The following is a 15550-nucleotide window of genomic DNA, read 5'->3' as shown; positions in this document are numbered from 1 at the left end:
CGGTTCCTTAAATAAGATGGTAGCGTTGGTTTGATTAAAGTGATGGATGGGTGTCAATTAAAACCGTAACGAGTTTGTTTGGCGTTCATTGTGTTCATCACTACTGTGTGACACGTGACCTTGAAAAACTGAACGCGGACCCCTGTAATAAAAAAAGCTAAACAAAGAGCAGATACGCGGAAACTTGAGGTTAATTTATTTACGGTCGAGTGCGTAATTCATGGTGTGTTTTGTGGGGAGAGCGGCGGGGAATATCTTCGGTTAAATCGGCGCGTTCCTATAGCGTTGTTTGTCCTTTAAATTAATGCGGTCATTTTGGGGTGAGATTACAATAAAACATTATGATGGTTCGGTTTTTGTTCTATTTGGGAAAGCCAGAAGTCAAAATATCACACGGTATTAATTCACCAATAGTACAGATATAGAGAGAACGGTGGTTACTGGTGTGAAAAGAATTTGGTTAAAAGAGAGAGAGAGAGAGAGAGAGAGAGAGAGAGAGAGAGAGAGAGAGAGAGAGAGAGAGGGGGGCATGGAAAAGACATAATGTAAGAGAGTAGAATAAAGAGAAGAGGTAAAACGAGTAAAACAGGATGAGAAGAATTTGGGATTTACTTCAAATTTGAAGAATAATGGCTTGCGTAGATTATTGAAAGGTGTGCCACATTAAAGTGAGTCAAAAACTATAGCGTAAAAGGGGAGGGGGGTTCTCATTCAAGAAACCACGAACTCGAAGAACTCGATTAAGTCCGTGGACAGGAAACCACACCGTACACTGTCTCCAGAACTCCACGACAACAGAGTCACAATGCCGCCCAACCTTGTTCTGGTGACTCGTCAAGCGTCCAGGAGGCAGGGCATGTGGACCGTCCTCCGTTTCTCGTTAACAAAACCTTTTTAGGGCCATGAAACCAGGGTGATGCAATTGTTGTATGTAACCTTGGCGTTATCCTGTTAATGGACACATGTGGACATGAAAATGGCCTTAATTTTGAACCGCACCGTACACAAGAGTCTTTATTGTCGCTTGTCGTCTGGACTCGAGTGTATCTGGTCAATATCATGTCATTAGCATATTTGATGTGAATGAGATCCTTACCGTAGTATTACTTTTGGATTGGGTTGAATATAATATGTATAAGCATGTTTCAATGCGGAACAAAGATTGGAGGCAAGCCCTGGTGACAAGGCTAACTATGATTTCTGCCAGATGCCAGCCATTGTTTTCTTTCATTGACAGCACTTCCCCGTTTCATAACAGGTTGGATTGCTTAATATAAACAGAGTTATTATTCATTCTGACGCTTATGCTCTCATGCAGAGGCTATCTTTTCGGTTATTATTTCAGGTACAATTTTTTCATCAAACAATGAACAGCGCAGTACGCATGCGTGCGCATTACACGCGAGCGGAGCATTGTTCTGGTGAAATATGGGAGACATAAATCTCTTCTGCATGAAAAACCACAAGTTATGTTTCTTGTGTCTGAGACCTATTTTGGGTGTGTAATACCCTATTATACGCACTAGTAGGTGGACGTCCTTTCTCTTTTAACATACGCCAGCGCATTTTAAAAAAATCCCCTTCCTCTCCCCAAACTTTTCCATGGATCAAGATTTTGCAAGTTGTTTTAAAATAAAAACATTCTGAAGGTACGAAAGCATTTGTAATCCTTACCTGCCCCCGCTGTAAACAAAGTTTATCCCGGAAGCTTAGATATGACTCGGCTTAAAAAGTTTAAGGTAACTTAAGTTCTGTGAGTTTTTTTAGTTTTATTTTCAGTTCTGTCTGAAGTGTCTATAAAGCCATGCTCTCACGTTATTAATATTACCGTTTTAGAATATTGTTCCTGATGGCGATTTTTATTCGTTTTAATGTGTCTAGATGGTATTTAGGACTTACCCATCATTATATTAGTGGTTTCTGTATTAACTGACGTTGCCTTAAAACCAGAACGACAGGGGGTCATTAATCCTTGTTAAATATTACCCAGTATTTATAAAAAACACGCACGCGCGCACACACACGCATGTGCACGCATAATCGTACATAAACACGCGCACTAGATTGTCCTTGCAGTTTCACGTGCTCTTGTCTTAAAAACTGTCCATCATCTGGAGAGAGCGTTAAGTTAAGTTAAGGTCGAGAGAGGTTATCTGTGTAATCGTTTTGGAACAAGCTACTAAAATACCGGACTTAAACCTGAACCCTGCGTTTCCAAGTGTCATGTTCAGGTGAGGGCAGGTGGCTTTGTGTCAAACAGTAAGTTTTTTATGGACCACGTGCTGTGACCCCGTATGAGGAGAGGTATTATTTCCTTTATCTTATAAGTCATCTTAACTTAAGGACAGAACACCGTTTTACCCGTGTACAACAGGTTACGTGGAGAATGTGATCACACACACGATATATTGACTTACACTGTATTCTTTACTTTTACAAATCGCTGAACATTACTCATTTAATTACCTAGAGGTAGGACGGACCCTGCTGACTAATTAACAAAGTAAATTGATTCTCTTTATAACATTTTCCCATTCAATATTTTATGCCACGGTATGCAAAAACGTGTGCTTGTCTTAATACGGGAAGTGAAAATGCCGTAATAAATCCTTAACTTTAACTGCTATTTTACATTACGGATTGTTAATTGTTTCAATATAATGTTTTTAATGAGAGAATATTTCGGTTGCGACATTTCGTTAGGTATGATTAAATGGTAGAAGGAAGAACAATGTTGTAAAAGTTGCCGATGAAGATTTTATAGAAGGTGAAAAAAGGACAGGTTACCCGCGTGTACCAGCAGAGATTGCGGCACATGCCTCTAAGAGAAGGAACGCCGTCGAAAATTCAAACCCCCGGTTAAAATTATTTAAAATACAAACGCTCAAATAATTCAACAAACTTTTTTATAAAGAAAAACCAGAAGTGCATTCATTTGGCTCTGCTTTGGAACTCGTTAAAGGAGTGTCAGTTTTAGTTGATAAACACAGAACACAACAGTACTTAACCACAGGGTAAACTGCGGTTTTCATGTTTGTAATTTACTGAGAATGTTGGTTTTAATCTTAGCCGAGATTCTGGCAGCTTATTTAGAACTGCCTCCTTAGTGCAAGACAACATGTGACGTTATGAAGTCATCTGTGGATACTATTTTTTTTTCAAAACGCTGATAATCAGCCAATTTTTTAATGTGTAAAAACAGAGAATACATGATCCCAAAAGAAGAAATAGGGACAGCTAATTGGACTTTAGACCAAACGTTTTTTTCTGTTATTTGAAGGCTCTACATTAACTTACAAGCTTCGTCTCTAATGTGTATTCTCTACCTCACACTAACACTGGTGAACGTTCTTGAAGAGGAGAAAAAAGTCTTATCAACGAAAATTACAACTTTTTTGGTTGTGTTGGACATTGGACCAAGGTAATATCGCTTGATGCAGAAAAAATGACAACATATAATAAACATCAACAAGTATGAAAAGATCAAAAATGCCAAAAAATAACGATCCTTGTTTATTATCAAAGCACGTGCCAGGCTAATGAATCACCCTGCTGCTAACAATAGGAAATGAAAACAGTTCATCAGAGGGAGAGAGGAGATTAACCCATAACTGTTTTCTGACTGATTTCCGTACTAACGGAGAGTAATTAATAAATGATGCCACTTATCATGGAGGGTTTTGAAATATTCTGGAATCGATTGTGGGGACAATTGAACGCACTTGGACGCGGCTAGCACGCTCTGGCCAAACAAAATAATCGTGTATATAACTATTTGTTTATTAAATGTAATGAAAAAAGGAAACTTGTAGGGGATGCGGTTTGTAGTGTGGTATAAATATATTATATAAATATTTACTAATGGTTATACAAAATGGCTTAATTAAATGGTTGACTAAAATGGTTAAGTAAGATACAATTGATTACTGCGATAAATTCGGCAATATTTTGTTTGTCACCCTGTCTTGTAACCTTTCTGTTTATTTCCCATGTATCAAATTGTATTCAGCGTCTATATAAAGAAATTCATTAAATGGACTAAACCAGATAACCAACCCTCGTTCATTCCTTCTTTTCGCTGCTGTTGTTCAGTTGAACTGAGTGGCCCACATAAACGTCATATGTCCGAGATGTACCCCCTCCTTGACTGGAAGAATTACACTGCACTCAGCATTACTAAGAACTACACGCGCGGTAAGAAATGCCGCTGTCAATGTTAGGAGGGGTTTTCTGGAGCAGTCCACTGCGGTCATTCCTGTGTGGTCATTTCTCGGACATAACGGTGGGCCTGTACACTTTCTCTGGAGATTGAGGTCTGGATGAGGAATTGGATTTAATTGATTAAGGATTGAGTAAGTGTGGAGAGAATGGATTAATATGAAGAGTGCCAGTACAGTGACTTGTTCTGGGAACAGGAGCACGTGGCAAGAGGGGGGTGTAGCGTGTGCCATCTACTTAATGACAAGGGACTGTCCTTTTTCTTTCTCTCCCAAATCACCCACCACATCTTTCATTTACCTCCCCCCCCCTCCCCACCCTGCCCAGCACTCCCCTCATCAAACCCGCTGTTCAATTGTCAGTGACTTACCAAAATGATTACATGTAACAGCATAAAACTTACATAGTAACGTCTGAAAAATTGGCGTCATGAGGCATATAAATTACAAAACATAATGACTGGAAATGAAGTTGAACGTTATCTACATTGCCCTAATATCCACAGTGACGCACGCAAAGTGCAAGAGCACGTTTTGCCATAAAAAGAAAAAAAAAGCTTTCCTGTCACGCGCGACAAATTAAGGCCAAAGTGGACTTTTTCCATGTATATACGGTAAGCATTATCTACTTTATTGAGACATTTTGAATCGATCTTGATTAAATCTAAATGGAATTCTTATTCTTGGTGAAGACCTTAAAATTGAGAGAAAGTTTCTTTATATAATTACAGCGCGCTAATGATATACGGATATTAAATTGTACTAAGGCTCAGTTACTAAATAAATTAAAGAAAATCTAATTATGGAAGTAGCCTCGTGTTTGAACGGGGGAGTAATGAAGGTTGATGACGATACTGTAGGCGTTTAATGACACCGGGCATGCTGTAAACCTACCAGTTATATCACTCTGGCCCAAGGATTCGCGTCCTATGTCTAATGTGCCGCAGAACCTCAATAAAGAGTCGTGTGCGTTTGTATGAGCAAAGAAACAGCGATCATTGGGAAGAACAGACAGCTTTCACCATGAATGCCACTGGTTTCATCATAGTTTTGCTGGTGAGTACACTTTTTAGACAAAAGTGTTGAGTTTATGTGTTGAAAGAATTCGATGTCGATTAGCTCTGTGTCAGGAAGCTTGTCTTACGGTAAATGCGTCTTTGTTATGCTTTTCTTTAAACAGGATTACCGTTCAATTTAGGAATTTTACTATCGAATTGCAAGACGTATGTATCTATGCCATATACTGTGAAATAATCTGTATCCAATGTTTGCTGTATTTCCAGCTGAGCCTGGCAAACTCAGTGACTGGCCGGTCATTGGCTACGGCACTGGGACATACTGACCACAGCCACAACCCCACACCGCCAGTGACCAGTAAGTCTCTCTCTCTTTCTCTCACCTTCATTGATTCCGTTTTTCTATTTAGCTTATAATGAAATATACATTATCAGACGTTCCCAGTCCCTGCAACCAGAAATATTCAAGCAAGTTCATATTTGGAACCTGTTTGTTCTGTACATCCTATGTATTGTATGTCAATATAACTGTGATCACCTATTCCCCGCTAGACCCAGAGCTGCGAATGCTGCAGACCAGTGCCGTGAAGTGGAACGCTACTATAGGTGAGTACGCAGACTGAGGCGCCTGCTTAAGCATGTTTTTGTTAGAGTCCATGTTTCCGTGTGTGAATGTGTGCACGCGCTTGCACGTTTTCAAAACTTAATGGTTAAGAGATGAGCAGCTATAAAAACTACAGGTTGGTGTTTAGTAGACTTTGACTAGGGAATATGTCTCTTTTACCTTTGCTCATAGATTGTGTAAGATATGTATATTTCCGCACCCCTTCTCTCTCTCTCTCCCTCTCTGCATTCAAAAACCGTCTCGCATCCCCTAGGCAAAATTCTATTTCGATGTTGCAAGTCCATGGAAACATTGCATGTAATTAAAGTTAAGTAAGATGATGATCGTGTGTGAGTGAGAAATACCCACGGCATGTGCGTTATATAGTGCTGTTCACATAATACTATAAAAGAATTAAAGACATTAAATAAAAAATTTCGAGTAATAAATAAAAAATATATTGATTAGAGACCATGTTATACCCTCTTTCTGGTTCACAAGTGATTTTATCTCGAATGATTGTGAATAAGCACATGTTACAAAGAATGTAATGCAGCAACTGCGTTTGGCAGATTCCAGATTGCGTTTGTTGCGATTGCGTTGTCACAACCACAGTTGGTTTGACATTGTGTTTTGTCGTAGGAATGTACGTCCTCAAGAACGGCGACTGTGTCACCCAGGGAGACATCATGCTGAGCAGTGAGGAATGTTTTCTGTGGGCCCAGAGGATCAGAGAGAACCGGGAAAAACTACGTCAACGCCACGGGAACACAGAGGAAGAAGAACGGACACACGCCCATGGTACAAGTGGTAAGAGTGCCGGGATGGAGGATGAGGAGGAATTGGAAGGTAAAGCACAGAAAGCGAATTTACTTATTTCAAAGGATGCCCTCTGCGTCCTACTTAGTACAGGATTGAATCTTGATTTCGTATGTAATATTAAAAACGGCGATGCCAAGGGATGGAAGAGAGCAGAAAAGGGGTTTCTTTTCCTTTTTTTTCTGTAATCTCTTTTCTCATGTTTGATATGTTAAGTAACCTTCAAGTAGTACATTAACTTAACGTGCCAAATATAAAGGTAGGGTAAAATGGCGTGTTTCCAAATATTTTTATGTAATAAATACGACTATAATCGCTCTATTGTAAACTAAAAATCTGATACATAAAGACAACATCCTACTTTCTTTCGAATTTATTTTCCAGAGATCTCCAAGAGAAAATCTGAATCAAACACAGCGCCGGAGCAACTCACTAATTACCGCAAAAACTGGCGGATCTACTACAAGCACCCAAAGAATAAAGATGTTAAAAGATCCCACCAAGGCGAGCAACGCAGAGACACCGAAAATGTCGAGGACCAGGAAGAAAAATCAGGAGAGCATGTTGATGACATCACAGGGCGCCACCAGCCTGTCCACAGCAATGGAGAGCATGGTTTTAAGAAGCCGTCAAATCACGTCAAATCACCCGAGGAGGTTGAGGACCACCGTTCATCTGGTCATGATGACCTCAGAAGTAGTAAGAAGCCGTCACATCACGTCAAATCACCCGAGGAGGTTGCGGACCACCGTTCATCTGGTCATGATGATGACGTCAGTGGGAGTAAACGTCATCATGGCGAGCGTGACGTCACAGTTAAAGATGAAAGTGACGTCAATAAGAGGTCCGATCACCCCCACTCCCCGGCCGGGGTGGTACTCTATCATAAAGGGCGCGTGGTTGAGACGTCACACTCAGAAGAGCAGAAGCACAAGCTGAAATTACCAAACGATGCTGGGAGCCCAGCGCGCATGCGCGGATTTTCTTCGGCCAGTGGCGACGTCTCTGGCACCAACAAGAGAGATGATGAATTTTGTTTTTGTTAACATTTGAATAAGACACTTTATCTTAACTGATTGACGAACAGCATAAAGGTTTAAATCAGCTATAAAATGAGACTTTTTAACAATATTTACACAGTGCATACTCAACACTTATTTACTTTCTGCGGTCACATTGTGTTCCTTATGGTTTGCACTGAACACTGAAAATTTATTCTAAATACAATGTAAATATTTCATCAATGATTGTAGCATAAATACATTTTGCAAAGAAATTCTAAATTGTCTTCATTTACATGTATATTATTAATTCTGATCCAATGTCATTATTATGAACTGATTATAAACACACAATTTACCATTACAATTTTGATCACTAAATTTACCATTTAGTGATCAAAAACCTTGTAATTTGATAAGATAAAAAATATCCCGGTATATTACCAAATTGTCTCTAGTCGTCCATGTCAATCGATGGATGTTGACCCTTGTCATGTACTGGCCTCGGGTCCCGGGGGATACATCTAACTGCCGGGGTGACTGGAATGGTAGTCCCCTAGGGACCGTAGTCCGTTCTCAATTACTTTGTACTGGGCACATCTGATATTCTCCCACATACCTACCCCAATACTACGACTTACCCTAACCTGTACTAATTATATGGGACTTCCCTTTCTAGGACTGCCATTCCTGTCACACCTGTCAATACTCAGACGTCACGCATAAACAAACGTGGCATAACTATTACTGTTCGTACATTAGCTAATTGCGGGCTGTAGGCGTATTATATCTTCTTCTTTTGGTAGTTTGTTCATTACTGAATTTATCGCACTTGTCTGCTATGGAATTTATGTTCCAGTCAAATTTTATTAAATCTGTGAGTGCACGGACATTTGACTTTTATGATACATAATTTTACGGGTATGAAATACCAAGCGTGCCTTTTACTCGTTAATGCTGTTAGTTATGATCATTGCGTCTGCACTGGTAAAAACCATTTTAAAATATCAAACATGTAAGAAAAATCGAAACAAACAAAGATCAATCGGGTGAGATTCTAAGACTATCTATAGCTATTCAGGTGACAGGCGGTGAAGTAATGGGATTTCTTTATGTCGACATGTCACAATGTCAACCAGAGGTAGCATGAGGTAGAGTCACATGTATCAAAGTTAATGTCCAATTACTTTTCATTTTTTTTTTTAGTTGGAAAACACTGTGGTTGAAGCATGCAAACTTAAGCATGACAAGCCCAGTGCCTCAAACCCAAAAATGAACGTACATTTGGAGGACTTTGCTTGGTCATAACGTGCACTATTGACACCACTTGGTCTATTAACCCTTTGTAACACGATTTATTTGTTACATTGACTATTCCCAAATGGCCAAAACCGGCAATTGTCTCAATTGTTTATTGACAATTGTCGGTTTTGAATCAGTTCCGTGTGTCGTATTCCAGAAACACGCGCAGTCCATCCCAGATTGCTTGTTTCGTGAGTAAACTCTATCAAACTGATTAAAACTGTCCTGGCTAGGAAATTAATCAGAGGTTTGTGAACAGATTGCTTGTTTTGGCATTTATAACAGTACCTTTTCATCACAAACCAAAGTGATGAAAACAGTTCATTGACGTTAGTCCTTCCAATATAATCTTTGAAATTACTTCATCAGAACACAACGTAACAGGAAACCTTTGTTGACGGTCAGATATGTAACAAATGGCTCAGGAAAACAAAACCTGTTTCCAATTTGCATCCAACAGTAGCAACATAAGCGAAAGAGTGGTACCCTACTTAGCTGACGTCATTGGGTCTGTCAGGAGTGGTTACATGAGCACCATGAGAGTCCTGCTGCCCTATGAGATATCTCAGTGCGTGGTGGGAGTCATCTTGAATGTGTTGTCTTTGGCAGCGCTCTGTCAGATGAGGAAATCAAGGAGTCCCTTTCACGCGCTGCTGGTGCTCCTGGCTGTTGCAGACCTGGTTTACATTGTCACTCGAATGTCAGCGTCTGTAGGGATCCTGGTATACCTCCGATCACCCAGGAATGCAGAACCCATCAAAACTAGCAATGATTGTTTAAACGACATTCTCACTGATATTAATAAATACTGCATGATGGTTCCGTTTTTCGTCACCACGGGGATCGTTGTCAACCAGTATATCGCTGTCTCACGACCGCTAAGATATAAAACCATAGTAACCAAGAGGCGAATCAATGGCATGTTTGGTCTGTCTATAATTTTTACGGTTGCGATCTTCTTGGGACTTCACATCAGTGTCTACTTTCTTCACACAAATCACTTGTGTAGACAGCATTTCTTAGGGATATATCTTTATTTGACGTGTTGGTGTTTGGGGGTATTAAGTGTGCTTCTCATGATATTTGATGTTATTCTGTATGCTATGATATACTTGAAGGCACAGCATACGGTTACATCGGCGCTTCCTTCACTGCATAACAAGAGTGAAGCAGAGTCGAAGAAGCTGACTGCCACTATAGCATTGCTGCTGGGGACTTTGATATTATTTTGGACTCCAGCAGTTGTCACACTTTACCTGATTGCAAACATTGTTTATCAAAAGTACGTGATTTCTGAAGAACTGGGACTGGCTGAACTTGTGACTGGTTTAATATCAGGACTAAATCCTGTAATGGACCCAATTATTTACGGCATCAGGCTCAGAGAGGTGCGAGAAGGGTACAGCACCCTGTGGAACAAGATGAAAAAACTCTTCAGTTTCAAAGAAGCGGGCCACGAGCAGCAATCGGAGGTTTATAATACAAGGCTTTAAAGGACAGGTCACGGGTGTCACTCATAGATTATGATACAAAGCGATACGCTGGGATTCGACAGCAGTAAAACAAAGAGACGAACAAACAAGTCAGAATAAGAACGCATCCAGAAGTCTTTACTGCATGGTTGTTACACTGTATCTAATATAATTTTATGAAAACGACTTTTAACTTTTAAAAGACAACATTCCCATCCGTTGCCTCTCAAGTGTTGTCCATGGAATTTAATATTAAATACCCTGAATTATATCAATATGTGACTTTTATTCACATGCTATTTCTTTCATTTCAGCATATATGTAACTTGTATCAATCTCTCATTTGTAAAATACCCTAAGGGACTATGGTGATGAACATACAGGGTATTGAAAGCAGGTTGGGGTGTCGTTGTACTAAGGTGTCATATTTACCTGTTGAGATACCTGGAATATTTGTTTTTGAGACTCTTAAGGAAGAAAGTCGGCACAGTTGAATGTATAGCGCAGTTGTCACAGACGTAACGAAAAATTTGCATGCAGTTAACCGTCATTGGGTTTTAATTGAACGAATATTTGTATCATTGCATAAAATTTGTTTTCCAAAACTAATCTAACATGTCAGCTAATTTTGGAATGATATTTGTTAAAAAACACATTTAAACATTGTTATCAGCAGTTGTTATTAGAAGGAGAGTTAAATGAAAAACGAGGGAAAGGAAGACCAAAAACATTTTTGGTGGACAATATAAAATACAGAACAATCAAGTATATATAGCGAAAGCATAGAAGTGTCTTAAGATCGAGAGGCATGGCAATCCATGACCGCCAACATGCTGAGAGTGGATAGCACCCAATGACTGTGACATTATCTAGTAATAATATAATATAATATAATATAATATAATATAATATAATATAATATAATGACGCCAGGGTTGTAGATATGTTGACGTAGATCTTGTTATTTCAATACCTTTGCAGACAATTTGTATAATAAAACAAATAGTGAAGAAAAGTGCCCTCTTGATTGTGCTCTGTAATATTGCACGATTTGCCTAATATCATTAAAACGCAAAACCAAGAATGTTGTAGCAGAATCTCCTAACACAAACCTTAAAAGTTAACAACTTTCAGTTGAAAAGCAATGAAATTTGTTTTACCTGTGATCTCCTTGACCTGCGTAAACCTAACCAAAACCTGCTTGCCAAGTAAACAAACAACTAAGCTTGCCCCCAGGTTAATTACGGTATTCTGAGCCGACGGTTTAAAGTAAAATTACCCAAATTGTTCATAGCTTAATGTTTTCAGGCAAAGTTAGCTCTTATTTTGAACCAAACGCACTACGGACTATGGGTCTACTCTAGAGCGAAAGCTCTTTCCATGGACATTATCAGAAATTGTTCCACTCTTACTAATTTCCCTTTTTTTACGCCAGCAGGATGAGAGTTTGGTCCACATTCTTCGGTATCCGTCCTTCACTTCCGGTAGTCTGACGCCATACACAATGGGGTCTATTATCGGGTTCAGAAGCGCAAACAGACCCGCAATTTTCTGGGCAAGGAAACGTCCGTAAGGGTCAAAGGTCGAATCATTCTTGATTGAAAGCATCAGGAACAGCATCACCACGGCAGGCGTCCAAAACAGTATGATGGTGACAAGGAGAAGTCCGATGGTAACGTGCAGTTTTATATCTTTACGTATTCCTTGAGCATGTTGGGAAGGCATGTCTTTTTTCAAAATGGCCTTAATCTGCCACCAAAGGAAGGTGTAAAGTGCGCAATTGAACAGTTCAAGGACAGTGCACACTAACCCCAGGTACCAAGTTGAGCTCGAGAGATATTCACCATAAAAGTGCTGCCAGCAGTCCTCGCCATATTGACGTCCATTGAGATGCCCGATATGAAGAGACAAGTGTATGCAAATGGTCAGACTGAACGGTATGCCAAGGCCGAGTAAAACTCTTCGTTTGTTTACGATGGCAGAAAACCGAAGTGGGCATAAAATGGAAACTGCTTGGACAATAACGATACCCGTAGTTGCTACAAGTGGCGGTACCATGCATAATCTGGCGAAATCGTTCAATATTTCGTCCCAGCAGCCAAGACTCTCAGCCGAGAAAGCCTCAGAGGTGTTTGTATACAGCAGCATGCTCATAGCGTAGATGAAGTCTGCTGAAGAAAACAAAAGATCTGTGCAAGCCAAGAACCTTAGAGCCAGATGAAAGGGAGAGCGGCGCGTTGGTTTTTTGACATGTAACAATGCCAGCAGAGAAACCACATTAAATACAATCCCAACAGAGCACAATGCTACTTCATACGGATACAGCATGCTGAAACCATCATACGTGTAATTAAAATAGCCTGAATGGTTAAACCACGTCAATTCGGACTCGTTGTAACTGGAATCGTTCAGGCAAGACACGTTCCATCCCACATCTCCGGTTTTGGTATCCGACATGTTCAATTCCGTTGCTTTCTGTATTGGTGTTTCAAGTTCTGTTTTTATCCGTGGTTCAGGCTGAAGGATTAAAAAAGGTATAAACGCCATTGTCAGAGTATGCGGAGGTGCTTTTGTTGGAGCAGTAAAGATTTGTAACGGTAGCGGCGTTTGCAAGACAAAAGGAGAACTTGACACATTCATTTTGTAGAAAATTATCCTTTGGTTCTTTCAATTTGACCTGTCCAATTTCAACCGTTTTGATCTCTTTCTTATAGAACCTGCCGTTTTTGCACTGTAGTCTACAGCATTGCAGTTGTCACACTGAAGTCGATGGCCAAATCAAATTATCAAATTGGTCGTATGAGTATAAATATGTCTCACAAATATATGTTATGTCATGTTGGTGTGGTTTCCAAATACACAGGCTAATGTATTGATGGGGTTTTATTAATATATGAGATAGCCTAATCAACAAATTGGTCATAATGGAATATTAGCCGTTTTAAGCTTTATTGATTTATTTTCTGAGTTGCAACATCATTGGATGTATTGTGACCTATAGGTTCCAGTTTCGGATATAATGAGAGTTTTCATTTGACACACACAGAGACACAAGCACACACGTACGCACGCACGCACGCACTTTACAGGTATGTGTTATAACTGTCCTCTGAACCTTGAGCCTTCGTTTTCATTTTATCGCTGATGGTCTCCGAGTTCTGGTCAAGCTTGGGTTTAGGCTGACATGAGTTTGTCATCTTCTTCCACAGCCTTCTGTACCCCCCTCTCACCTCTGAGATCCGCAGGACGTAGATGAGAGGGTCCATCAGCGGGTTCAGTAGTGCTACCACGCCAACGCTTTGATGAGCGATGGTCGCGTCTCTACTGATGTCTGCAGGATTGTCGTACATCAGAACCATCAGGAATAACATCACGACGGCTGGCGTCCAGAAGAGAAGAATTGTCCCCATGAGCAAGCCGACTGTGACTTGTAGACGCCTAAAATGTTGATGGGTGTTTGAGGCCATACCGGTTGTCAATGTGACTCTAGCCTTATGCCAGAAAACCGCGTACACTATAAGGTTAACTATTTCAATGGCGGTACAGGCAGTTCCAAGATACCACGCCGAGACACGCGTGTACCCACCATAGAAGTGTTCCAAGCACGTTCGTTCCATGTTTCCAACCAAGAAAACAACATGTATTGTTATATATGACAGAGCGACAAAACCGACTGCAAGCGCCATCCCAAATAGAACACGTCGTTTAGTAACAATGCTATTGAACTGCAAGGGTTTGACGATGGATAGCGACTGTACGATTACTACGCCTGTCGTTGAAAGTAATGGGAGCAGTAACAGATGCCTTGAAAGGTCATTAAGTGCTTCATCCGCGCAGCCTAAGTTCTGGGGCTGTACAGCCTCGACTATGTCGCCATATTGGACTATGGTCACCGAATAGAAAAGGTCAACGGTCACAAACACGAGGTCACCAAGGGTCACCAGCTGCAGGGACAATCGGAACTGATCCATAAGATTCTTAGTGTGATGCAGCGTAAACAAAGTCACCAAGTTGAATATAAAAGATATGGAGCATATCGCTATCTCCAACGGGTAAAGTGCCTTTAATATGGCACCATTGTCCACTGACGAGTGCGGATCATTAGGAAGAACAAGGTGGAACGGTGAACTGTTATCACCACTTGAGTTAACCATCTCGCCTTCTCGTTCCCTTCGAAATCTGGAAACATTAACACATTGAGTTTAGATTTGTGCAATAAACACGTAAGCAATAATACAGTACGTGTATTAAAAAGCAAATTATGAAAAATAAACTCGTTAAATTCAACAAAATCTACAATTCGATGACTTTTGTCTCCATAATCAGTGCTAAGATAAAGGGGTTAACACAACATACCAGTGCTTGCTAACGCAGACAAAATGATATCTTTCTGGTTGTAGTGTACTTGTTCCTGGATCTGTAACCGCGAAATGAACTGGAACACAACTGCTTTCACTTTATATAAATAACGACACACGTTTTTATTAATGCATTTATTGATCAAAGAGTGCTTCAAATGGAAACACAATACCTTTTTCTCAAAACAATGACATTGCATCCGTCCGTCCCCTTTATTCGAAGTGAGTTATCGGTTATGTTATATTCAATTTGATGCGGCTATTATTTATTGTGTACTTTAAGATTCATCATAGGACAGATAAAAGGCAAATTTGAGCCACATATCATATAGGCTTATGCGTAAGCCACAGGTAAATTAACACACGCGTACACACGTACAGACACAAGCACGCACAAACACATGCACAAACACACACGCGCGCACACGCACACACACAGTCTAAAAATAGATGTGCTTTGTAAGTGCATTGTTATTGCTCAATAAAAACTCTTAACGTTACCATAGAAACCAGAGATAATGAGCATTCTGTAAAGTTTAGAAGCGGATATCGTCACCGCATTAAGAGTACATTTAGCATTGATCATAGAGCCTTCAAAGAGCTTCATTAACCTCCCCATTAATTCTCCACAGCGTCATTCTCCCTCATTACTCTGTTAGAGGTCCATTATTACTCTCTGACCACAGGGTGCGCTTGTGCTATGTTACAAAATGTTTTTTTTTAAATTTTGTTTACTATTACAAGCCCCTGGTAGCAGAAAA

General features: G+C 40.1%; 3 protein-coding genes across 6 annotated transcripts; 2 read left to right on the top strand and 1 right to left on the bottom strand.

Annotated features, from left to right (window-relative positions):
- Nucleotides 1-5082: 5082 nt before the first annotated feature.
- LOC106172827 (uncharacterized) lies at nucleotides 5083-7932 on the top strand. Of its 3 annotated transcripts, XM_087015233.1 has the most exons (6): nucleotides 5106-5273; nucleotides 5501-5591; nucleotides 5786-5839; nucleotides 6480-6686; nucleotides 7041-7312; nucleotides 7394-7932. In XM_087015233.1, the coding sequence occupies exons 1-6, from the start codon at nucleotides 5154-5156 to the stop codon at nucleotides 7700-7702; spliced, it is 1053 nt and encodes a 350-aa protein (XP_086871359.1). In that variant the 5' UTR covers nucleotides 5106-5153; the 3' UTR covers nucleotides 7703-7932. The 3 variants fall into 3 exon arrangements, with proteins under 3 accessions (XP_013409189.2, XP_013409188.2, XP_086871359.1); XM_013553734.3 differs by having other exon boundaries at nucleotides 5100-5273; nucleotides 7041-7932; XM_013553735.3 differs by lacking the exon at nucleotides 5786-5839 and having other exon boundaries at nucleotides 5083-5273; nucleotides 7041-7932.
- A 1074-nt stretch (nucleotides 7933-9006) lies between these two features.
- On the top strand, nucleotides 9007-10452 carry LOC147761410 (adrenocorticotropic hormone receptor-like). Its single transcript, XM_087015231.1, has one exon. The coding sequence runs from the start codon at nucleotides 9376-9378 to the stop codon at nucleotides 10450-10452; it is 1077 nt and encodes a 358-aa protein (XP_086871357.1). The 5' UTR covers nucleotides 9007-9375.
- Nucleotides 10453-10548: 96 nt separating this feature from the next.
- LOC106172829 (adrenocorticotropic hormone receptor-like) lies at nucleotides 10549-15343 on the bottom strand. Of its 2 annotated transcripts, none has more exons than XM_087015230.1 (2): nucleotides 14788-15343; nucleotides 10549-14610 (listed from the first exon to the last, which is right to left on the bottom strand). In XM_087015230.1, the coding sequence occupies exon 2, from the start codon at nucleotides 13069-13071 to the stop codon at nucleotides 11779-11781; it is 1293 nt and encodes a 430-aa protein (XP_086871356.1). In that variant the 5' UTR covers nucleotides 13072-14610; nucleotides 14788-15343; the 3' UTR covers nucleotides 10549-11778. The 2 variants fall into 2 exon arrangements, with proteins under 2 accessions (XP_086871356.1, XP_013409191.2); XM_013553737.2 differs by having other exon boundaries at nucleotides 14788-15332.
- Between the last annotated feature and the right edge of the window lie 207 nt (nucleotides 15344-15550).

Source organism: Lingula anatina, chromosome 6 (assembly GCF_051362555.1).
Source record: "Lingula anatina isolate TDL-2025a chromosome 6, LinAna3.0, whole genome shotgun sequence".
NCBI classification, from domain to species: Eukaryota; Metazoa; Brachiopoda; class Lingulata; order Lingulida; family Lingulidae; genus Lingula; species Lingula anatina.
Note: the sequence above shows the minus strand (reverse complement) of the source record. Positions and strands in the feature narration are given on the sequence as shown.

Bases quoted from the DNA above. Each gene is read 5' to 3' on its own strand.
- LOC106172829 (XM_087015230.1), bottom strand. From the start codon at position 13,071: ATGAATGTGTCAAGTTCTCCTTTTGTCTTGCAAACGCCGCTACCGTTA.
- LOC147761410 (XM_087015231.1), top strand. From the start codon at position 9,376: ATGGCTCAGGAAAACAAAACCTGTTTCCAATTTGCATCCAACAGTAGC.
- LOC106172827 (XM_013553734.3), top strand. From the start codon at position 5,154: ATGTGCCGCAGAACCTCAATAAAGAGTCGTGTGCGTTTGTATGAGCAA. The intron at 5,274-5,500 runs GTGAGTACACTT...CTGTATTTCCAG, and splicing joins GTTTCATCATAGTTTTGCTG to CTGAGCCTGGCAAACTCAGT. The intron at 5,592-5,785 runs GTAAGTCTCTCT...ATTCCCCGCTAG, and splicing joins CCCCACACCGCCAGTGACCA to ACCCAGAGCTGCGAATGCTG.